This window comes from Pteronotus mesoamericanus, unplaced genomic scaffold (assembly GCF_021234165.1).
Source record: "Pteronotus mesoamericanus isolate MK-2021 breed Mesoamerican mustached bat unplaced genomic scaffold, CSHL_Meso_final contig_2, whole genome shotgun sequence".
Lineage (NCBI taxonomy): Eukaryota > Metazoa > Chordata > Mammalia > Chiroptera > Mormoopidae > Pteronotus > Pteronotus mesoamericanus.
The window spans coordinates 16,209,594-16,233,533 of NW_026555084.1; the positions used below are offsets into that span (position 1 = coordinate 16,209,594).

General features: G+C 46.8%; 1 protein-coding gene across 2 annotated transcripts in view; it reads right to left on the reverse strand.

Annotated features, from left to right (window-relative positions):
* Positions 1–11,725, reverse strand: part of ADRB2 (adrenoceptor beta 2) — an 86,764-nt gene extending 75,039 nt beyond the window's left edge. The window contains exon 1 of one of the 2 annotated variants that reach the window (XM_054568211.1): positions 10,311–11,725. In XM_054568211.1, the coding sequence (XP_054424186.1) occupies positions 10,311–11,499 (1,189 nt within the window). In that variant the 5' untranslated portion in view covers positions 11,500–11,725. Of the gene's footprint in view, positions 1–8,493 lie in introns of those variants that run through there. The other variant, XM_054568212.1, reaches the window with a different exon arrangement.
* Positions 11,726–23,940: the final 12,215 nt, after the last annotated feature.

The window sequence follows — 23,940 nt, forward strand, 5'->3', positions numbered from 1 at the left end:
AGGAAGAAAACATTCGCCAAGCACACATTTGAAAACATACGCTCTCAGTGGGTAGGAGCCTTTGGACTATGGAAAAATCCCTTGGGAACATCTTTATGGCCCTGAGACGGGAGGCCGTAGGTGCGCCTTCAGTACAGCGTGAATGTTCCTATTGATTTCCTCGGAGCCTGTCGCAGGATCTGGCCAAGGCTCTTGCTGGCTTTGCTGGTAAACGGGAGCCAAATGCACACAAGTGTAGTTCTAATTCATTGGAGGCAAAATAACGCACGGTGTTGTGGCTGATAAATTCCTTGCTACTTCCTCTGCTGCGAGATGCTACACCCACTAGAGGAAAATCCGTTCATGTGTCGATATGTGTGTACATGAGTTTACTGTGCCAAGGCAACAAGGGACAGAGCCAGGCGTCTCGCCTGAAGAAGGCTTTCCTGCTGGGCTTTGTCTCTTTCTTCCTCCAGTGTCGCATTCCCTACAGTGGTCACTTAGGGAACACGCTGCTTCGAGTCCCACCGCGGTCCCCACCAGGACCGGCAGACCTCGGATTCCCTGTCCTTGTGTTTACTTCTCAGCATTGCCAACTCGCTGCAAAGAGCATTGCAGGCTTGGGGCTGGGCAGAGGTTCTGCTTACGGCTCTGGGAGGGCACAAGGCAATCTTTATGCAACCCGACCTGCCCCTCCTCCATTCGGCGCCTGGGCCAGGAATAGTCAATGATCGTGTTCTGGAAGAAACCCCACCTTGTCACTGGGTGCCCTGAGCCAAGAGGAGGGGGAGAAGGGTTGGAGGCACACGCACGAGGCCAGCCACAAAGCCTGGAGCTACAGAGTCAGAGGGCCCGGCTCAGAACAGCACCTCCCTAGTCCCTCCCCAGGGACAGGCCTAGTCTCCATGGTGCCCTGTGAGGAGGGTGTCTGCCCGCCTCCCCACGCCCACTGGGTTTATATATACCAGGCACATAAATACATATGGGTGTGTTCATTTGCAAGTGAATACTTAAATGTAAATATGCATTTCTAAGAAACACACACATGTGCCTATGAACCCATATGTGTGCACCGATCTGCGTGAGAGTGCTTCCGTTTGAGCAGGCATACCTTCGGAGGTAGTCTCAAGACACAGGTCTGCTCTCTCCTGTAAACACAGCAATGGCTTCTAAATGCTTTTAGGATAAAGACCTTACTGGGGCCTCAAAGGCCCTTCACGCGTGGCCCCTGCCTCCTTTGGCAGGTGCACCCCGTGCCCTGCTGCGCTCTCCCTCTGCATGCCAGCTGCACTGGCCTTCGCTCAGACCTTCCCATGGGCGAGGTTTCCTTTCAGCGCAGGACACTTGCACGTGCTTTTCTCCCTGAGTGGCCTGTTCTCTCCTCTCTGGCTTTCCTTTAGCTCTCAGCTGAAACTTGCTTCTTTGGGGGAACCTTTACTGAGCTCTCCCTATGAGTCAGATGTCCTCAAAACACCCCGTATCTCCTTCGTGGCACCTACCACAGTCGTAATTTTGCGTGTGTTTTAAAAAACTTCTCTCTTCCATTACACACAGACTCAGTAAAGGCAAAGATAAACTTTTTTGTTCACCCGCTGATCTTCAGCATCAAACAGATCCTGGCACAAAAGAACACAACGGACATGTCTTTAATCAAAGGGGTATATGCTTATCTAGGAAGAGGGGTCAGTATATGAACCTGCCCTTAGGGAGCAACAGGAACATGACTATTTGACATGGCAATTTGGCTGATTTGGAGCACGGGAAAGTGTGCTTAGGAACCCCTGTGTGTGTGTTTATCTAAGGGAGAATGGTTAGATCTGAGTATGTCTGTGTCCTATAGGCGCATACATATTCACATGGGAGTAGGCACAAAAGAACCTCTAAATGAACATATATCTACATGAAAATGCATGTGTGTGTGTCTGTGTCGATATGGGTGTTGGCCTCAATGTCAAAGTCTGTGTGTGTGTCTGTGTGTTTATTTGGGTGTGTGCACCTGTGAAGGTATGTGTATATGTATGAGTAATACTATTCTCTGCAACTGGGCAGGTCCCCTTTCAGATTTCTAAGTAGGAGGGTTATGTACAGTAAGCAAATGGATTCATATAGACCTTCGTCTGAGCTGTCTTAACCAAGGCGGAGTACCCAGGAGCAAAGAGCACTGGACAAGGAGCCTGTCGCTGGAGCAAAATCCCCTTTTCCTCTTGTGCGGCTCCCTCCTGGTCTCCGTGCAGAGGCTCTGGAGCCAGGACACATCGATGCTATTGGGAGGCATAACTGTATTTTCAATCAAGCGCCTAATTGCTCAAGACACTTGCTTATTACCTTCTTTTTTTATAGTAAAGTTGCATTTATAAATTGTTTTCATCTACACTGTTTTATTTGGTAACACAGGAAAATTAAGATTGTGTTTACTTGACAGCATCATTATTTTCGTGAAGTCGTGCAGCTCTACGGGAGCCTTTCTCACATGCCTACATCCTCCATCCTCCATCCTGTGTTCTTGGGCGGGGAAGGGTGGGGAGGGGAAGGCAGTGTGATTTCTAGGTCCCTGATGCGAACTCAGAGCACCTGCTTCAGTCCTCAAGAGGAAGTTGTGGCAAAACGCAATCGCTGGCCCTCAACCACAGTCTGTTAGATCAGCATCTCAGGGGGCAGGGGGAGGGTCGCCAGGAACGTGTATTTTCTCAGAATTTCCCTCAAATCATTGTTTGGGCTCTGTCGGGTTTGCAACCCACTGCCATAAAATAAAATAACACCTGGAAACTCACACCAAAAGTGATCCCACTAACCTTCCCACGGTCCCATAGAAAGACGTTTCTACGGCCAGCCCCCCAGGCCCTGGAGGCTGAACCTTGGTTCTCTTAGGCTGCAGAAGCCAGGTGAGCATTTGGATCAATGGGGAGGCTCTGTGGGAACTTACACAAGAACAGGAGTCTGAATGTTTGTGGAAAGAACAGGCTTATTGGTGCAATACATCTCAGAAGAACAGCGAGTACCTCCCAAACAAAACAAAACAAAACAAAACAAAACAAAACAAAACAAAACAAAACGGGATTGTCTGCAATGTTTAGAAACATCTAACAGGCTTTTTGTAAAGAGAAAAACTGGACAGTAGAATGGAGACAGAATTGGAATAGTGAGGGGATCTCCCCAGAAAGCGCAGCTGTGGCTTTCGGACGCGAGGCCTCTGGCTGCAAAATCAACATGGCGCGGTTGAAAAGAAAACAGGAGCTCCCTGGGACTCCGCTTTAGCTCTGTCATGGGCGTCACTGCTGTGGGTTTTTTGTGTTGTTGTTTTTTTTTTTATTGTTTTTGCTTCTTAGGTAAATGAACACATTCGAAACTCTAGTCTTCCCCTCACAGCACTGGAAAAATAATAATGAAACAAGCTGAAGAGACAGTCTTTTGCTGGTCCCTGACCTACCTCATGGCTGACCCCGCCTCCGGTGGCCTGGGTTTCTGGGTCAGCGTGCCGAGGGGGTGACGGGCTCGATCAATGCCCCCCTCATCCTGATAACAGCTAATGTGACGCAAGGCCTGTGCCGACACAGACCTGGGCAGAGAAATGGGAAAAGACCCTCATTTCTAGATGTCAAGGATTTTCCGACTCAAAAGTAAGTACTGATTTGACTCAGCACAAACCGGTGTTCTGTCACCAGAACACCGCCTTCCTCTGTCTCCTGCCTCTCCGGGGCAGAATCAGCCCCTGATGAAGGACAGTGTGTTGCTGGCTCTCAGGGCCTCCTGGTTTCCTAGTTTCTACTCAGCCACAACCTACCTAAATGACATGGGCTTGTGCCTTAGTTCCAAGCTCAGTAATTAATCAGGCCTCTCTGAAAACGAAAACAAAAACAAAAATATCCCTGGAGAATCCACCAAATGCACCCATTAGAAATGCCCTCTCAGCGTGGTCTCTCTCCTTCCCTCTGGCCTGACCCCAAGCACAGGGCCTCTGATCCAGTTCACCTTGTTTTACTCCAATGGGTTCTGGGATCTTCGGCAACTTAACCTTTCCGAGTTTCAGTTTCATTTTTTATAAGATGGGGGCAAATATAATCATTAGCCATTATTATCTCAAGAGATGCTCTTTGGGATAGAAACCTGCTGTTGCATTTTTCAAATAGTAGGTATTAGTCACTAAGTAATTTGAATAGACTTATTTTAATACCAGTCCATAGGCTGGGGCAGAGGCATGTAACCAGGCAGAGAGAACCCAGCCCTAGGAGTTCCCCGGGGCAGAGCGCAGGCTTTCAGAGGCAGAGCCCAGGTGCAGAGAGCATGCTTTCAAAGAGCCAAGTATAGAAACGCCTTTTCATCTGCAAGCAAGGGGTGAGGAGGAAGCATTCTGTTTAATTTATAAAATGTATCTCCATAACCTTGTTCCTCATAATGTGGTCCATGGACCACCTGTGTTGGAAAAACCTGGCAAAATTGCTAAAATGCAGATTCTTGGGCCCCAGCTCAGATCTCCCAGTCTAGAGACTCTGGGGGTCAAGATTCTTTTGTACCCCTAAAATTTGAAAACTGCTGACCATTGTATACTGCCAGGCCAATAGGCCAGAAGGAATTATGATATCTGGATCATATTATGCACAATATAAAATATATATCTATAAATAAAATATATACAGAGTCATGTAAAACTATTAGCTGTGGGTTTAAAATTCTATGAATAATCTAGTAATTCCACTTTAATTTAAAAATATATTTATACACACTGTATGGCCATGCTTAGGACAAGGACTGGGCGCACATGCATCCCAGCTGCAAAGGTTATGTCTAGCTGGTAATGTTTTGTGTGATTTGGCTCATTTTGTGCTTTCATAATTATTTAACAATGTCCTACAATGAGTTCTATTACCTTTTTAACAAGAAAAAAAATGTGCTTTTAAAATAAAAGGAGTGCAGCCAGGTGCTCAGCCCTGAAGACTTCCTGAAACTTAGAGAATTTTGGAGAAAGAAGGAAACATAGGACACATGTCAACCGAACGATTTCTCATTAGAGATGATGAGGCAGATCCAGAGCAGGGCAGGTCACGGTTTGTGGCTGGGCTCTGCCAGACCCCGAGTCTCCAGGCTCTTAGGCCAGAGGACTCTGAAGTTCTCAGTGCTGGCCAGGGACCTGCCTCTCTTCCTTCCAGGCCTGTGAGGGTGACGGAAAGACCACAGGAAGAGCAATGATTCCGAGGGTGGGGAAAGATGTAATAGCCTTTACAGAGTGGACTAGGCAGCTTTCATTATTCTCTCTCTGGGAGTTAGTAGGTCATTTGCAAAAGGCATGGGAAGAGCAGCTGATGAAAAGGTCTAATAGTTTGGAAAACTGCTTAACCTTACGGCTCTATTTCTGGATTTCCACCAGGGCCAAGGACTGTTAAGATCCTGATTTCCCTCAGAGGTTTTCCTGTTTAGGAATGCAGTGAAACCTCTGAAATGCAATTGAATTGGGGAGAAGGCTAGCTGGGATCAGGGAACAGTCTGAATACTTTTTAAAAACATTCAGGTCTGTTGTTTTCAAAGACATAGAATCACAGATTTGGAAGGAGCTTAGTCCAGCTCCTGCTCAGTGCAGAGCTCTGTGTGCTTCATCCTGCACAGAACTTCATCCGGGCTTCCTTGAATGCTCCCAATGACAGGAGGCTCACTACTCTGTTAGATAACCTCTTTCACTCTTAGAAAAGTCTTCCTTTGCTTGAGCTGAAATCTACCTTCCTATGAGGTTCTGCTCGCCTTCTAGTTTTCATACAGAAATGATAAGCCCTCTTCCTCCAATGGTTCTAAAATGGCTAAAGGCAGTTATCATGCACCAAATAGTCCTTTTCTGCAAGTTGACCATCACCAAGATATTCCATCGTTTATATGACAAATGTCATCAACTCTAATTAGAAATATAAACTGCTGTTTCTACTTAGCCTGTCTTCCTCTCCCTCTCCCTCTCTACCTATCTACCTTCAGAGAGCTTAGAGACCACCTACCTGCACTGCCCCGTATTTTATAGCTCTAGCCCTCCTTTCACCTCACCCTGCCTGCTATTATTCATAAGACACCCATACTTCGCAAGTTCTTGAAAGTGCTTGGGAAGTTTGTTCTCTTAGGTATGTCAAAAATCCCTCCTTCACATTATATTTGCACTGTCGGTGAAGTAGGTACTAGAACAGAGCTGAATTTAGTAGATGTTATGCTGTCAATGAAAAGTCTCATTCAAAGTGCTTTGACCCTCCTTGCTCTTCGCTGTCTGTCCAAAGACCATCTACCCTCCTTGCCTAGAGTGGTAGTTCGATCTGGACGGCACACCTACGGGCCACGGGGGCCCCCCACATTTTCCTTAAGGTTCAGTTAACCGCTCGATTTAGGAGACCCTGCTAGCTCTGAAACCCGACATTTGTTTCTGCTTTCCCCTGTGCTTATTTAAGGCTTTCGCATCCTCTTTTCAGTGTGGACTGATTTTCTGAAAAGAAAAATCAAAGACTCAGGAGAGCAAACCAGGCATTTTAGCGACTGGTTTCCTGTCCCCAGTCCCCAGCAACCGTGCAGTCACATGCTTTGGAGGGAACATTCCTCCGTGCCCCAAACCACAGCACTCTCCCTCTTCTCTCAACAAGGCAGTGCATGTCCGGTTCTTACGCGTGTTCTGGCGCCGACCAGAAGCTGCCTCCAGCTGCTTCCTGGTTTGTGTGTGTGCTAGGTAGGCCCCGTGGGTGCTGGGCTCGCAGGGACCTGCGTTCCAGTCCCGACTCTGCAGCTGGACAGGTGTGTGGCTCTGGAAAGTTACTTAAGCTTTCTAAGCCTCCGTTTTCACGGGTGTTAGATGAGGACAACTATGCTACCTACATCAGAAGGCTTTCAAGATGACGTAACGCCTACACGGTGCCTAGCATAGTCCTTAACATTCAGTTAAGACTCTGTACAGAGGATCTGTTTAATATTAGTAATACGATGCTACTGAAGGCAGAGACTGAAGCCTATATTTCTCATACTGCACACAGTAGGTGCTCTGTAACTACCTCCCAACTGGTTCTGGTCTAGGTTTCTTTTGGCAGTAGGTTCATCAGAAACATTATAAGCATCTCGTAATGACAGTTCCTATTTCCAACTCCTTTTTCCCAGATTTCTCCCCACAGTAATGATCTTGGGGTGGCAGGTACCCGCCCTGCCCTGCCACTTTACACACCTGTCCACTTGCATCTCAGGATAAGGTTCCCATTTGACAGGCTCTGAGAACTTGCTGCCCAGGCAAAGAAAACTTTAGGAGGAGGAGGCCAACATAAACCTTATGTAACCAACCTGTTGGCAAACAGGGGAACAAGGGGAAACTGACAGATTCCTGTCCCCAAAAAGAAACAAAGCAAAACAAAAGGAGGTACAAAGCAAGGGACTGACACGTGCCTAAAATACTTCTGCTCGCCAAGATCCTTAACACAAGATCAAAGTTCTTAAAGTATTCCTGAAGGGACAAGCATGGGGCTGAATTCCCTTTTACCTGGGAATCCGAATTGACATTCATAGCTGAACTTGTAACTGAAATTACATCAGATGCCCCTCCAACTTATATGTATGGAGTATATGTATGTATATATACGTATACACAAATACATTTTATTAACAATATTTATTGTCCATGGGATTTACCAATGAGGACAGAAAAGTTTCCAACTTTTTTTTCTTTTAAATAAGGCTATGGGAAATTTCTACCTCAAGTGGCTTGAACCCTCAGTGGGTCATAAAGAGTTAAGGATCCCCCAGCTGCCTGAATTGCTGAAGATTTATATCCTCGGAGATAGGCTCTGTGGACTCTTACTGAGTAAAAGAACATTCTTTTTCTTGTCCTTTTAGCAGATTATTTGTTTATTGTCTGAATTTTGTGTTAAAAACCCAGAAAGCAATACAGACATCCACTGAAGCAAATTTGTTTGTGTGGCACCCCCAGGTCAAAGCCCCCACAGTTGAGGGTGAGGGCAGAATTCAACAAGCATGTGGTGGAGAGAGTGCACCGGTGCCCGGACTGCCTGCCAGCGGGTTCCCCGGTGGCAGTCCCATCCCTGACACCCTTGGCTTCTTACCTTGGGCAGGTCATTCCCCTTTGCAAGCTTTTGGTCTTTTCTGACGGCAAATGCTGCCTTTGGGCTCTTCCAAGCCCGAGATCTTGTGAGGCTACGAGGAGTGGGGGCGGGGGATGAGCTGGAGAAGCTCCCTGCGTCTCTGGGTGCGGGGCCCAGAGAAGAGGGAGAGTGTGGTAACAGCGACGAAAGCCCTCAGAGAAAAACTAAAAGTGCTGAATGGCAGACCCTCTCCAACTCTCCATGGCACGTCCCAAAATCATGGGCACCTAACACTCTTCCGAGAGCTCAGAGCTCACCAAGACACCCATCACTGGGCTGACAGGAAGCAGAAGGGGCCAACGCTTTTCTGGTTGGGGACTGTGGCTGGGACAGAAGGGAAGAGAAAAGTGGAGTCAGCTTCATGAGCCAGTGAAATGGCAATGAACCCTGCAGGCTGATCTCCAGCCTGGCGTTGCCAAGGAGGACGATCCAGCCGGTCAGACCTGCGCCAAGCTCTGGCTCAGACACACAGGCCAAAATAGAAAGGGGGTGAGGGAAGAAATGTGTTTACTTTTGTGATTTTCCCTCATGTGCCTTCTTCACAGCATTATCTCTCCACAAACCGGCAGTAACTGCTCTCAGGTCTGGCTCCCATTGATAAAGCCTCCCCAACAATTCACGGTGGCATCTGCGCCGCTGGAAAGGGAGTTTGGAAGGCAGCAGACAGAGTGAAAAGGGCACTGGCCTGGGCTCTATCACTCACCGGGGAACTGCGAGATGTCCCCTGTGGCTGCACAAAATAAAGGGCTTACCTCAGACAGAATCTCAAAATTTGTTTAGGCTTTCTGACTTACGTCTGTGGTTGTCAGCCAGGGGCGATTTAACCCTTCAAGGGGTATTGGCAATGTCTGGAGACACTTTTGGTTGTCACAACTCAGGGGGTGCTACTGCCATCTCATGAGTAGAGGCCAAGGATGGTGCTGAACATCTGACAATGTATAGGACAGACCCCGCCACAGAGAATTATCTCAGGTGGAGAAATCTTGGTTTATATTAAAGTGAGGAGAGTCAAAGGGAGAGGGAAGAGGGACAGAAGCAAAAAAGGAGGAGGAGTTAAACGCTGTTTCTAGGTCATGGGGTATCCATCAGTTAAGCGTCTTCCAAAGTCCTTTCCGTTTCCCTTGGAATTACAGGGTGAAGTTTGGTAGTTTTTTTTTTTTTTATAAGAACTTCTGTCTTATTCTTCAAATGCCAAGCCCTGGTGCAGCGCAAAGATCCCCACTATAGGACACAGCAGAGACAGAAATGTAAGCAGCCATTCAGCAAGTAAAACTAGAAGGTGGGTGGCCGGGGTGCAGGGAGGGACACAAGAGATGCTCCTAAGTCCATTTCTATGAGTCAGTGTTTCTGATGTAACAACACAGAATAATCACCGTAGGACCGGCGAGACGGGCTAGGCTGGGAGCGGGCAGAACTGACCCGGGGCCCTCGTGTCAGGAGAGGCACGGGTTGTAGGCGACAAATTCCAAAGCAAATGAAAGGGTTAAACAATCGGGGCATGTCATTTCTGTGCCAGTCCACATTAAGTCACCGGGCAGTTATTACAAATAGTTACCTGTGGTTTCCAGGGGGGGAAGCAAGCATACTCCAGTCAAGGGGTTTTGGAGAAACAGGTGCAATGAAGTCATGGTCAAACAATTTATTTACTGTAAACTTTAGACTTTGCTCAGGAAAACAACTGAAGTTCCCCCTCAAATCTCTGCCTACAACACCCTGTTTTAGCAAATAAGAGGAACAGGGAGAGACCATGTTCACAGCTGTAAGGTCCAAGACACTCCGGATCCTCCATTCCAAGGGTGCAAGAAGGAAGGTCTCCTTCAGATACAAATTACCAGCAGCAATATATTACACCTAATACTTGACCAATGAGGTAGATACACAGAAAGTCATCAAAACATAGCAGCCCCAGGTCCTCTGGGACTGAAGCCCTTCAGACAGAAACTTACAAGTTCCATGCAAAGAGGAACTGAACTGTACAAGAAACAATCACTCAAATACATTTTCTCTTTTTTTACAGCTTAAAAAAATAAAAAAGGGGCAGAAGGATGTTCTTCCTCCTGCACATCTCTATACAATTTTATTCTAAATTTATTACACTCAAGTTAAATAGTCTGTTTAGTGTCTTTTTTTAGGGGGGGGGGTCTTAAAAAGTAGAAAAACCACATCAGAGCAGTGAGTCATTTGTACTAGAATTCCTCCCTTCTGAATCAACACTATCATTATGCACAGTACCTTGACGGTTCACAAAATCTTCCCTGCCCGAGGCATCCTCACACAGCAGTTTGTTGTCTTTCTCCTGTCCCAGGTGACAGCCACTCTGCTCCCCTGTGTAGTCAGACTTGTCATTGCTATTGCTGGAGTAGCCATTCCCATAGGCCTTCAGAGAAGACCTGCGCAGGCACAGAAGCTCCTGGAAGGCAATCCTGAAATCCGGGCTCCGGCAGTAGATAAGGGGATTGAAGGCAGAGTTGACGTAGCCCACCCAGTTCAGGAGGATGTAAACTTCCTTAGGGATGAGGTTATCCTGGATCACGTGCACAATGTTGACGATGAAAAAGGGCAGCCAGCAGAGGGTGAAAGTGCCCATGATGATGCCTAAAGTCTTGAGAGCTTTGTGTTCCTTCAAGTAGAACTTGGAGGACCTGCGATGTCCATGCCAGCTCCTCCCATCCTGCTCCACTTGGCTGAGGTTTTGGGCATGGAAGCGGCCCTCGGATTTGTCAATCTTCTGGAGTTGTCTTTTGGCCACCTGGAAGACCCTGGAGTAGACAAAGATCATGACCACCAGGGGCAGGTAGAAGGAAACGATGGAGGAGGCAATGGCATAAGCTTGGTTCGTGAAGAAGTCACAGCAGGTCTCTTGGGCATAGCACTTGATGGCTTCTTGGTGAGTGGCCCGGTACCAGTGCATCTGGATGGGCAAGAAGGAGGTAAGGCCTGACACGATCCACACCATCAAAATGACCACCCGGGCCTTATTCTTGGTCAGCAGGCTCTGGTACTTGAAGGGTGACGTGATGGCAAAGTAGCGATCCACTGCAATCACGCACAGGGTCTCAATGCTGGCCGTGACGCACAGCACGTCAATGGAAGTCCAAAACTCGCACCAGAAATTGCCAAAAGTCCACATTTTCATGAGAATGTGGCTGGCCCCAAAGGGCACCACCGCCAGGCCCATGACCAGGTCAGCACAGGCCAGGGAGGTGATGAAGTAGTTGGTGACCGTCTGCAGACGCTCGAACTTGGCAATGGCTGTGATGACCAGCACGTTTCCAAACACGATAGCCAGGACGATGAGCGACATGACGATGGCCATGCCCACCACCCACGCCTCGTCCCGTTCCTGCGCAATGCCTTGGTCCGGCGCATGGCTTCCGTTGGGCGCCAGCAAAAAGTCGGTGCCGTTCCCGGGTTGCCCCATGGCGCGCAGGCTGGCAGGTGAACGCACGGGCTGCCGGCGCACTGGCCGCGCCTCAGAGGGCGGACCTCCGGCGGGGCGCTGCGGGCAGCGAGGGGATGCCTGGAAGCCTCATTCAGCGGCCGTGGAGTGGGTGTGGTGGGGGCGCGTCCTGCACTCAGCTTGTGGGGTGCTCTGGGCTCGCGGTATCCCTCAGTCCCAGCCTGCAACCTGGAGCAGCCGCCTCGGAGTGCGCGCTGCCCGTTATGTGCACAGGACTTTAGAGGAACTGCCTCCCTGGTGACGTGCGGGAACTTTCCGCCAATGGCGCACTGGCAGCCCCAAAGGGACGAGGGCCCCCCCTCCCCTTCTAGCCCCTCCCCTCCCCTCTCCCGCCCCCTCCTGGGGCTGGCCCGGGCGGGGCCCCGGCTGGCTCCGGAGGGCTGGAGCTGGGGCTGAAGTGCTTACCAGCCAACCCGGGAGCTTTGGGCTCCTCTGTGGCTGCTACCTGCCTGCCCTGGGCGCCTGTGCGGCCTGAGGTCTCAGGGCAGAGGGCGGCAAGCAGGCACTGCCCCACATTCGGAAACAGAGACGGGTGCCCACGGATACACGCACAGACAGGCACACATGCACCCCGACAGACATGCTCAGGCTTATACGGAAACACAGCCATCGACACTGAGACACACCCGCCCAGCACACCGACAAACACCCTGGCTCTCGCGCACGGAGGCTGACAGGCGCAAAGTCACCCTGGCCCAACACAGAGATAAACACAGCAGCACCCAGAAACGGAGAGGCACGGGCGCACACAGAAAGAAGTAAGCACACAATGCTCACTTGGAGGCAAGCAGAGCGTCCCATCTCGGTCCTCCAAACCCCTCACCCATGCGCCCCGGCCTTCCCCCGCCTGTCCCCCCTATACACATATAGGGACACAGACATATTCCCTTTCAAACATTTGGCAAGACCACAGGAGGTGACTTCAACAGCTGCTGATTTCCTCAGAACGCTCTCTGTCTAGCGCTTTTAGTGCCCTCCTTGGAAATTTGCAGGCATTGAGACATACAATTTCACCCTTTGGGTTTCATTTGGAGCTGGGGTATATTATGTGCATGGTATGTGTTTTGGAACGGAAAGAGAAAGTTGTATGCTTTAATTTTTAATTCTCTGGAGTGTGGCATCACTCCCTCATTTTTTCTGTTGGAATGAAAATGTGCTGAAAATGGAATTGTTTTCCTTTCAATCTCAACTTCTTTAGTAATCCTGTTACAACCAGAAAAATCCTTTCCTTCATCTGCAGTAAGTTTGCTGACCTGTTGGGTGGAGCCATTTGAATGTGCCGCTATTCTGTGGCTTCTGACGTTGAGAAATGACAATTTCATATGGCTCAGATTATTACAAGTGTTAGCATTAAGGACATTTTAAAGCCACAAAAAGCAAAAGATAATTTCCCCTTAAAAACAAAAAAAACAAACAAACAAAACAGACCGAGCCTTCTAACTAGGGTCTTTGTCTATAAAATACTACCCTTTGCATCTGGCACATGACTTTACTTTTAAAAAAAACTCATTTTCAAGGTTTGACTTCACATGCCTTTCAGTGCCTTTGAAAAACTGAAAGAATTTCATGCCATGTAACCAACATACTTCGTTAATTACATAATAACATAACAATGGCTAACATGTATGGAACATTCTACTATGTGCTTTTCATGCATTAGTCTATTTAATTCTTCCCACAGTCCCATGGTGTGTACATGTGAGGGGGTGAGGCTATTTTTAGCTTAATTCACAAATGGAGCTCAAAGAGAAACATAGCTGGCCCAGGGGCCCAGGACCAGGGAATGCCAGAGGCGGAGGCTGAACCCAGGTCTGCCTGAATCTAAAACCCACCTTTTAATTTATTCAATGTTCTGTGTCATCACATGCAGAAAGGGATGGGATATAGGGAAGAAGCACTACAACTGGAATCGGAATACCCAGGTTCCAGATCCCCAAATCTTAGAACGTCCTAGCTCAGTCCCCGCTGGCAAATCAAAAAGATGGGGCCTATTTTCTCCATCTCTAAACGGGGAATAAAGTCACTTCCATTGGGCTGAGTGAGACTCTAATGATATAATAAAGGTGAAAATGCTTTCACTCATATAAATGCCACACGAATGTGGGTTATAAATACTACACAAATATGGACGATAAATATAATTTATATAGGTTACTTAGCAGTTCAGAAGATGTTGTTAGTCTTCTCTAGTAGAACAATAATATACTTTACTCTGGAAGCAAAGCCTGGAAGCAAACCCACAAATAAAATTTAACTTACATGCCCCCTTTTACTTCCTTCATGAGCAGAAATGGATTTTGCAAGACAGATGCCTTAAAAAACAAATAGTTCCCATAAAAACCACAACTATTAATTAAGGATCTATTATATTCACATAGTTTTCAAAATATACCCACCTCATATTTGTGTTTTCCAAAATTGGATCTGGTATGATGCATTTTAGGAAGAGGCCCTGTCTGTTATGCAACAATGTTTCTTTAAATATACATCTACCCTGAATTGTGGAACTAAGTCATTTAAAACCTCCTTCCTGTTTGTGAAGCTATGGAATAAATAAGCATGTTGTTCAACATCCCCATAACAAAAAAAGAACAAAGAAAGTCCTTTTAGGACAAGCCCTAAGTGATCATCTAGATATATACATAAGTCACTTAAAAATTTAACTTTGGATATTTTGGGAAACACCTTTTAAAAAATCCACCAACACTAAAACCAAGAGGGGAAGACTGCTTATGCCAACGAGGAAGCTCCAGGCCTTTGCCCACCAGCCTTGCCAAGTGGACAATTTGTCTGTCTGTCTGTCTCTCCCCCTCTCCCTTCCTCTCTGCCCCTCTTCCTCTCTCCCCACCATCACCAAATCGCTAGGAATTTCAAGATGTCTTCACGCCAAGGCCAAGAATCTTCTCCTGGCGTGTTTTTTAATTACAGGATTAGAGAGAGTTAGAATGGGAAAGAGTTTTACTAGACCATTTAGCTTATTCCCCTCATTCCAGTTTGCACATGAGGAAACTGAAGTGCAGAAAGAAGTGTCCCGCTGAAGGTGGCAGGGAAGATTAGGGGTCCAGGTCTGCTCCTAGCAGCCTGTGCTTTGACTGCCCAGCGCTGTTCTGTCATTCCCCAGCAGAGGAGTGTCGCTGGCGCTGCTCACTGGGCTTGTGGCCTCAGAGAGTTAATGCTCAGTTGAACTAAAAACTTCTTAGTAGACTAAATACGCCTTTATCTGATGTAAGAAAAAGCAGGCTCTTTTTATGGTGATTGATAGTGTCTAATTACATATTTTGTCAATCCCTTAAGACATTGATTTGTCATTTCCTGCTTGCCAAACAGGAAAAAAAAAAAAAACAACCCACGTTTTGATTTACCGAGTGAATGTTTGAATAGGCATAAGGCTCCGTGGTGCCAGAGAATGCTCTCACATCAATGGCTGGACAGCTTAGGAAAGTCTTATCCTGGTTGTGGTTTAGACAAGATTCCTTCCATCTTTATGACCCTCCGAGCAGAGAAACATTTGTAAACTTCTCTCTAAATGACGGTCTTAAGTGTTTGTCTTTAATATTATCTCCGTACAGTTGCATCTCATGAAATTTGCATTAAATAAGATGTAATGCATGTAAAACACTTAGCATACTGCCTTGGAAAAGAGATAGCTATTACTGTTACTGTCTTCTCTTCGAATCAAAATGCATACATAGAATGCCTATTTGTCTTTTTATATCATATTGTGAAAGGACACTTTGAACGTGGGTAATGAGTAATTTATTTTAAATCTGAATTGCTGTGAAAAAGGATGGAAAGGGGGAAAATTGGTTCCTTAGAGAGAAGAAGAATAATGAAAACCACCATTATCATGAAGTGATAGGGCTGGGTGGGATGTCAGTGGTTTTCGAACGAAGCACCTCACAGCCTAGTCAGCTCCTTACCCAGTGCACCCACCAAACTCTTAGACAGCCATCTCTAGCGCAGCCAGGCTCACGAGCTCTTGTCAGTGTATGTTTCTCCAGCCATGCAGACAGTGACCTGAAATCCATCTTCTCAGAGCATCTACCCATAATCTTAAGTCTGCCCCCTTGAGGCCACTCAAAACAAATCTCTGCCGTCTTCGCCAAGACTGTCCTTTAAACTTTTGGGATCATTCCCTTAGAGTTCTCCTGAGCTCTCTCTTCTTCAGATTAAATGTTCCTTGTTCCCTTGGGTCTAGAGTCTCCTCTACCGTCATGGCAGGTCTCTAACATTCATTCTTGGGTTTGTCAATGTCTAACCTTACCCTCAATACCTGGAATGATTCTAGAACGAGTCATGCGATGATCAATTTGCAATCACCTTGGCAACCATAAAGTCAGCAGAGCAACCAGGAAATCTTTCAGAACAGCTGATTATACCAGATGGATTTAATTTCCTGCTATGCTAGCGTTTTATGAGAGACATGCTAATAAATTCTCCACATCTCAGGGGGACTGAACAAAGGGAGGTGGTATTAAATTAAAGCAGGAGAGACTTTAGTTGGTCATAGGAAGGACTCATTGGCCCGAGGAGATTCAATCATTCAAAGGGGCTAGTAGCTTTTCTCAGTTGGGTTTTTGCACAAGAATTAAACCCTACAGAAAATCATTTCAGTGGCTATTCTTCCCAAAGATGGTACATAGCTATTCCCCTACTAGGGACCTAGAGAGAGATGAAGTCATTCCATACAATGTAATGTATGTCTTAGGGCAAGGGATCTCCAGACAGGAGAATGGTGTGTCTTGATGAACGCTTCTTTTAATGGAAGCATTTGGTGCAGAGGAGAGAGCAGGGATGGCGATGTGCAGAACTAGGTACAGGTCCCAAACAACTATCATTTTATGTCATATAAAACTTTAAAGAAGCCACCTTCTTGTTTTGAGCCTCAATCATCATTCATGCAATGGGAGTCAGAGTCCGGGCTAGGTGATACCCAAGGGCCTTCCTGTTCCAGCCTGAACAAGCCTGCGGTATGACGGAAGGCCCTTGAGGGCCATCGAGTAGATGAGTTCCTGACTCTGAAGAGCCACTGAGGACTTGGCAAGCAAAAACCATCAATGTCCTACAAAACAGCTCGGCTATGGTTTTCTTTTCCCCCAAGTTCACCATTGTGATCCCTGCTAATATATTTCTTAACATTGACTTGCTTCTAAAACTCAAATACATTTATTTTTAAAGAAAATGTTGTTTTACTTCCATTACTGCACGTGGAAAAACTGGTGTCATCTGCCATAAATAGGAGGTAACCATGAGCACAAAACAATGTTAATTATTTCTAGCTAGATTTCGTTGCCTGCCAAAGTTCTGAACCCGAGGGCTGCTCTCTTTTTCTTGAAGAGGAAGATTAGCAAGTCCTGGGGAGATCCTAATGGTATTCCAGCATTAAATGGGACTTCCTCCACCTGCTTTACACGATTGAAAAAAAAAAATTGAAAAGGAAACAAGTGCTAATTAGTACACTGTTATTTAATGTAGTGTTGCTGAAGGATGTAAAAATAATTTTATTGCAGCTAAAGGCACTGCAGCCTCAGACTTGTGCTAATGAGATTTGTTGTTGTGACAGAAAGAGCGTGGGCTTTGGGGCCAGGTGGCTCTGGGTTCCAATCCTGATTCTGCCCTAAACCAGCTGAGTGCTTCAGACAACATGCTTAGACCCCCTGGGCCTCTAGGGGTTCCTGTGTAAAATGAGGCTAAAGTCCCTTGGACGATTGTTGAGAATATCGAGAGAACATGTGAGAAACTGGGTTGGGAGAGCGGAGAGGGAACCAGGAGACATAATGGGAGAACAGATCAGCATAACCTGGAGTGGCTGAGGGTTGGGGGATGGGGTCAAAGAGTGGGGGTCATTGCCAAGCAGGGGTGAGTGAGCCGTGGCCTGAGAGTCTGCAGGACGGGAAGGGGTGATGAACTCAGATAGGACCAGATCGAATTTGAGGTTTTAGTTGGGCATTAAAGTGGAAGTTAAAATGCTTTAATGATTAGGACACAGGTTTGAGGTGACGAATCTGGCGGTGGTTGTCATTACGGCGGACGCGTTCCCTGAATAGCTGTACTCTCAGGGGCTGCTTCTGATGGTTAAATGAAATCATGCATTTAGGGAACTTAGCGCATTGTTTCAAAAAGTGTTCAATATTGTTGTTATCACCATGATCATCATCCTCATCACTACCATCATCATTGCCATCATTCTGGATTTCTAGCACGGTTTCAATTTCAGGACATTACATGTTTCTTCTTCTTCTTCTTCTTTTTTTTTTTTTGAAGGCGAGTACTTAAATGAATAAATAAATTGACCCAACAGTGGGGAAAAATCTTTTGTGTGCATCAAACTACTGATGGTGGTAACCTTTGGGGCGGAGTTTTGGGAGACGTCTGGGCTGCGTTCCCTGAGAGCCGCTGCTGAGATGAGGGTTTGTGTGCAAGTGACTGATGAAGGGAAGGGATCCTGAGAGAAACCAGCCAGGAGCAAAGCCAGTGTGTGGCTTCAGAAGAAGACCCAGGCCTGCCGGCTCCTGAGAGGAGCTTGGGAGCAACTCTGGAGCCAGCTGCTTGGTTAGATGTCCTGCTTCCTCCAATTCTTAGCTGTAAAACCTGAACAAGTAACTTGTGCGTCCTGCATCTTGATTCCCTTGCCTATAACCTGGGGTTATGATGGTAGTATATCACAACCTCACAGGATTGGTACGAGGATCGCAGGAGTTACTATCTCTGCAAGTGGGTCAAACTGGCCTGGCACATAGTAAGTGCTAAATTAATTATTGACATTAACCGGGGAGAAGCCAAGGACAGGTCTGGAAGCCACAGCCCTCAGGAAACCTCCCACAGGGAGGAGAGCTGAAGATCTCCTAACTGCAAGCTGCCTGGTGCTGGAATTTAAGAAGGGACCCTGCCTGAAAGGAGAACTGAGAGGATCAGCAGTGCCTGCTGGGGAGGAGGGTGAGGAGGAGGACCACAGGGCTAACAAGGGGAGGAGCTAAAGCTGACTGTGGCTGCAAAGGAGGCCAAAGGAAGAGAAATGGCTTTGGTCTGCTCAGGAAAGGAAATAGGGCTGGCCTCTCTTCAAAGCAGCACCTTCTCCTGGGTGGCACCAAGGGACAGATCCTACTGGGTCAGGGACAGGACGTCCAGATGACCCAGCTAAGCGGGCAGTGAAACACACCCGGAGCTCAGACAGAGAGTGCCGTCCCGGCCCTCACACCTACTGTGTGACTGCCTCTCCCTGGGCCTTGGTTTCCTCCTTTAACAAGTGAGAAGTTTGAATGAAGCCATTGCATCGCAGCCAATTTGTGGTTGCTAAGGGCCTGAAAGACAATAGGCATCATTTTTATTTATTATGTGTATTAGACACCAGGAGCTAGGCTTAGCACCTTACGTACATACTCCCTTCTGTTATTCTTGTTTCCGTACAACATTTTCAGGCAGGCGCAGTTATTCCCATTCTCCTCAACAGATGAGAAAGTTGAAGCTTAAAGAAACTGAGTGGCTTGCCCTAGGTTCCATGGCAGGTCAGAGGAGCACAAGGGCCTCAAACCCAGGTCTGCCTGATCAAAAGGCTGACTCTGAACCGCTCCCTGAGGATTCAGGTGCAGAAGTCCAGGCTCACAGGGAGGGCTGCGTGCTCAGGATGCCAACGTGGCGGCGCCCTGGTTGTTGGGGTCTTGCAGCTGGGTTTTACCTGACTACTTAGGCACAGAGGCAGCAGTTTCCAATCACTTACGGGAAAAAGGCTGAAGGACCGATATTTTGGACCAGGCATCCTGGTCATGATTTCTAAAAAGAGAGGGAGGATGAATCACTTATGGGAAAAAGGCTAAATGACCAAGATTTCAGGCCAGGCATCCTGGTCATGATTTCTAAAAAGAGAGGGAGGGTGTTAGAGGTTGGAAGTCACTGGCCAGGAGCCTCTAGGCTTTGCCCATTTCCCTTCCTCCAATCACAGCACTGCCCTACTCCGCCCACTTTTCTACTCCCATCATCCCCTGCCTGGCCCCACCCCACCCCAGCACACACACACTCCCCCACACCCTCACTGTGTCGCACTGACTACGGAGAGGAACAGATGCCTCTTCTATAGGCTGTCACCCCGCACAGTAGCACTGACCTTCTATTGTCTTCCTTCCCCATTTCGCTGGCCAACGCTATTTTCTTCGTCTTTATATTCATCTCTGTATTCATCTGGGCCCCACGCAGGGTCCCGAATACAGAAGGCAAGTCCTACAACTGCATGTATGCTGCACACACACGCACAGACCCCTAGGCATCCCAGAAATATGGGGCTGAGGGATGTAAAGAATTGAACAAGGCAGGGTCCTTTAAGAGACTCACAGCCCAGTAGTGGGGGTTGGTCCATAAACTTGACTTCATGCAATGGAGTAATGCCATGTTAGAGGCAAAGGAGGACTAATCCAGGACCCCATCTCCCCACATGCACAGTGGGGAGGAGGCACGGAGAAGACTTCCAAAGAAGCACATAGGCATCAGATAACAAGGAGGCTTTAGCCAAGAGATGAATGGGATTTTTTGTTTTTTCAAAAGAAGATAAGCTAGCACAGATGTTTGGATAGTTATTTGGCAGAATTTATTAAAATAGAAAATCTACATATCCATTCACCTAGCAATTTCATTGCCAGAAACTTGTTTATTAAATGTTAGCTGTGTGTGCAAAGATATAGGTTCAAAAAACTAATTGCTCAGCCCTGGCTGGTGTGGCTCAGTGGGGTGGATTATCCTCACGTTAACCGAAAGGTGGCAGGTTTGATTTCCGTTTGGGGCACATGCCTGGGTTATGGGTTCAGTCCTCACTTCCCCTCTATCTAGAATCAGTAATTATATCCTCAGGTGAGGGTAAAAATTTTTAAAAACTCATTGGTCAGAGAGGGGAAATGGTTACATAACTTAGAGAAAAGCCATATATTGTGAAGCTTAGTAATTGAAAGAATAAAGTACAGCTCAATGTGCAGACTCAGGAAGTGGCCCATGCTTTGTCATGAAGGCATAAAAGCATATCATATACCAGATTGGGTAAAATGATTCCATTTTTGTTATGTTAACAAAAAAACCACACATATGAGAATTTTTAGGCATCTTTGTTACTACTTCTAGGTCCGCGGAAAGCCCTAGGAGGCATCCTTAGCAGGTAGCCGTGGTGCTGTCTCTCAAAGATTTACGGTAACATAGACAGATAAGAAGGATAATTAGGATATGACAGCGTGTGCAGTAGAGGCTATGAATGAGGTATAAAAAAAGAGACCTGCATTTGACAGTGGGCTCGTCTTGTTAGTTACATGGAGGGAGATGAAAAGGAATCACAGAAAGTTTCGTTCAGTTGGTGGCCTTGAAGGATGGATGCGACATCGACAGCCAGGGTTGGAAGGAGGGACCACCAGGCAGAAGGAACCACGTGAACGGATGCGGAAGTGGGAAACTTTGCACTGTTCCAGGAGAGCTCCGACACCTGGGCGGCGCGAGCTGGGTTATATAACTGAACACCTCTGAGTGCTGGCATACGGAGTTGAGGCTTAAGAGAAATCGTGGAAGGTGACTGGGCAGATCGTGGAGAACTACAACCCGGAAGAGCTGTTGGTGGGACAACTGAGGCTACTTCACAGGAATGAGCCCAGCAGCCCTGTGCCAAGCGAGCAGATGGGGAAAGACACCAATTTGGCAAGGGGTGGGGCAGCTCCTGCGGCCCTCTGCTGGGTGCCAGGTCTTTGTCGCCTCCTTTGTAAAGCAGAGTGTCACTCCTCTCCTGCCTGCCCCCAGCTGCACCCATGCACGTGGCCTGCGGGGCTGGCTGACAGCGAGGGCTTCACTTCAAGAGGGGCTGCGATTAGTACCGCGAGAGAGTGCAGGACGGGCCTCGGCCAGTGGGGAGTTCAGGCTGAGACGGGGGAGGAGGGGGCGGCAAGCAGTGGAGCAGACGGAGTGGGCAGTGAGGGGTACAAGGAAGTGAGTGGATCCCCGTGCAAATTCCAGGAGCAACACTAGAAAATGAAATGCTTTATAAAAACTCAGGGTTGAACAAGATGTGTAGGTGGACACTGTTACTGTCCTGTGAAAATTTAAAATGCATATACCCTTTGGCTCAGCAATTTCACCCCTAGGAATTTCTTTTGGAGACACACACACACACACATAAGAAAAGGATATACATTGCAGCGTTGTTTAGCATAGTAAAAAATAACTGGAAATAACCTAAATGTTTGTAAAAGGGAAATGGCTTAATTAATTAATGTATTGCTACACTATGGATTATTATACAAAAACAGGTGTTTATGGCAGCTTTATTGATAATTGCCAAACCTTGGAAGCAACCAAGCTGTCCTTCAGTAGGCAAATGGATAAATAAACTGTGGCTGATCCAGACAATGGCGTATCATTCAGACCTGAAGAGGAGTGAGCCATTAAACCATGAAATACATGTGGGAAATATACATGCAGATTATTAAGTGAAAGAAGCCTATCTGTAAAGACTACCTACTGTATGACTTCAACTACATGACATCCTAGAAAAAGCAAAACTACAGAAACAGTGAGGAGACCAGTGGTTGCCAGAGGTTGGGGGAGGGCAGGATGAGAAGGCAGAACACAGAGGATTTTAGGGCAGTGCAACTCTTCCGTCTGAGACTGCGGTGGTGGATACCTGTCATCACACACCGGTCAAAATCCTGAGAATGTGCACCACCAAGAGTGAACTGTAAACTAGGGACTTGGGGTGGTGATGATGTGTTAATATAGGCTCATCAATGGTGACACATGAACCACTCTGGTGTGGGGGAGGGGCACTATGCATGCGCAGGGCAGGGAGCATGTGGGAAATCTCTATCTTCCTCTCAATTTTGCTACAAACCTAAAACTGCTTAAAGAATAAAATCTAGTGTTTTTTTTTTTAAGTAGAAGTAGCTCTGTGCTAGCTGGTATGAAAGAGTATTCACAATAAAAACTGAAGAAGCTATTTGCCCAAAAATGTAACATGTCCCCCTTTATGTAAAGAAACCACTGTATGTAGCATCTACCTAACAAAACAAATATGCATGAAGAGGGAGATGGGTAGAGATTCAACAAGTTTGTGTAACTCTACAGTGGAATTTTATGCTGCTGTTCACTTTTATTTATTTTGTTTTCCTCACCCAAGGACATTTTTCTACTGCTTTTAGAGAGAGAGGAAGGGAGAGAGAGAAAGATCAATGTGAGAGAGAGACATCAGTTGGTTGCCTCTCATAAATGCCTGGACCAGGGATCGAACTCACAACGCTTTGGTTACAAGATGATGTTCCAACCAACTGAGCCACACTGGCCAGCCTTATGCTGCAATTTAAAAGACTGAGGTAGATATATGTGCTGACTCATAAAAATCTCAAAGACAGTAAGTGAAAAGTGTTGAAATAAAACAATGTGTATTTTACCTTTTTGTGTAAATAATATATGTTTCTATTTCCACAAAGATATTTTGGAAAGATACTGAGAAAGAGTCAACAGTGTTTAACACAGGGGACTAGGGCCTGGGAGATGGGGCAGGTGGAGAGGACAGGACAGCATGCTTTTACTTTCGTTTTTTTTACTCATCTGTTCTGTTTGAAGTTTTGCTATGAGTTCTATTAAAAAGTGAAACGTAATTAAAAAAGAATAGTGCCCCCACAGAATTCTGGAATATACTGTCAAGGCCATAACGGTCCTTTCCTTTGACTATCTTTTTTTTTTGGTGAGGACTTTGACATGTAATTTCAGCAAAAAGTTACTGAGCTTGATGATAAATTTGTGACTATGGAAACCAGGGTGGGGGGCGAGAGGAGGGTGTGCAAGAAATAACAGCCAAGAGGTGAAAGTAGAAATTAACAGAATTTTTGGTAACCTCTTTGGAGGGGGAAGAGGAAGGGTGAGAGAACAAACCAGGAAATGAAAATAAAGGCAACAAAAAATTTGAACAAATGAGGGAGCTGTGAGAGAAAAGACTGAGCTTGCTAAAGCGGTTTCTGGGGCCTGTTTTCTGTTTGGTGTGCCCGTGAGTCCCTGCCTCTGCTGATGTGGCCCTTTTTTGCCAGTCCAGTGCATTAACGGGTCTATGAATCATTCTGCTTCAGAACTGGAGTGCCCTTAAGGATTGCCTAGCTCGGTACAGCCCTGGCTTCGGCAGAGGGGCCTCAGACAAGCCACCACAGAAGCGGCGCTGGTCGGTGGCTTTGGATCCCTACCCCAACCACCTGTAGTTGCTTTCTATATCCTGCTTCTGCATAAAGTTAAATTTGTGCAAACCTTCCACTCCTAAAAAGACACACTGATACCCCAATCCTTACAGTCTAGATGGGGAAACTGGGATCCACAGTGAGGAAGAGATCTGAGAAATATCACAGATTGTAGGAAAAATGGGCCTTGATGCTGGTGCTTCTGACTCTCAACCTCTCC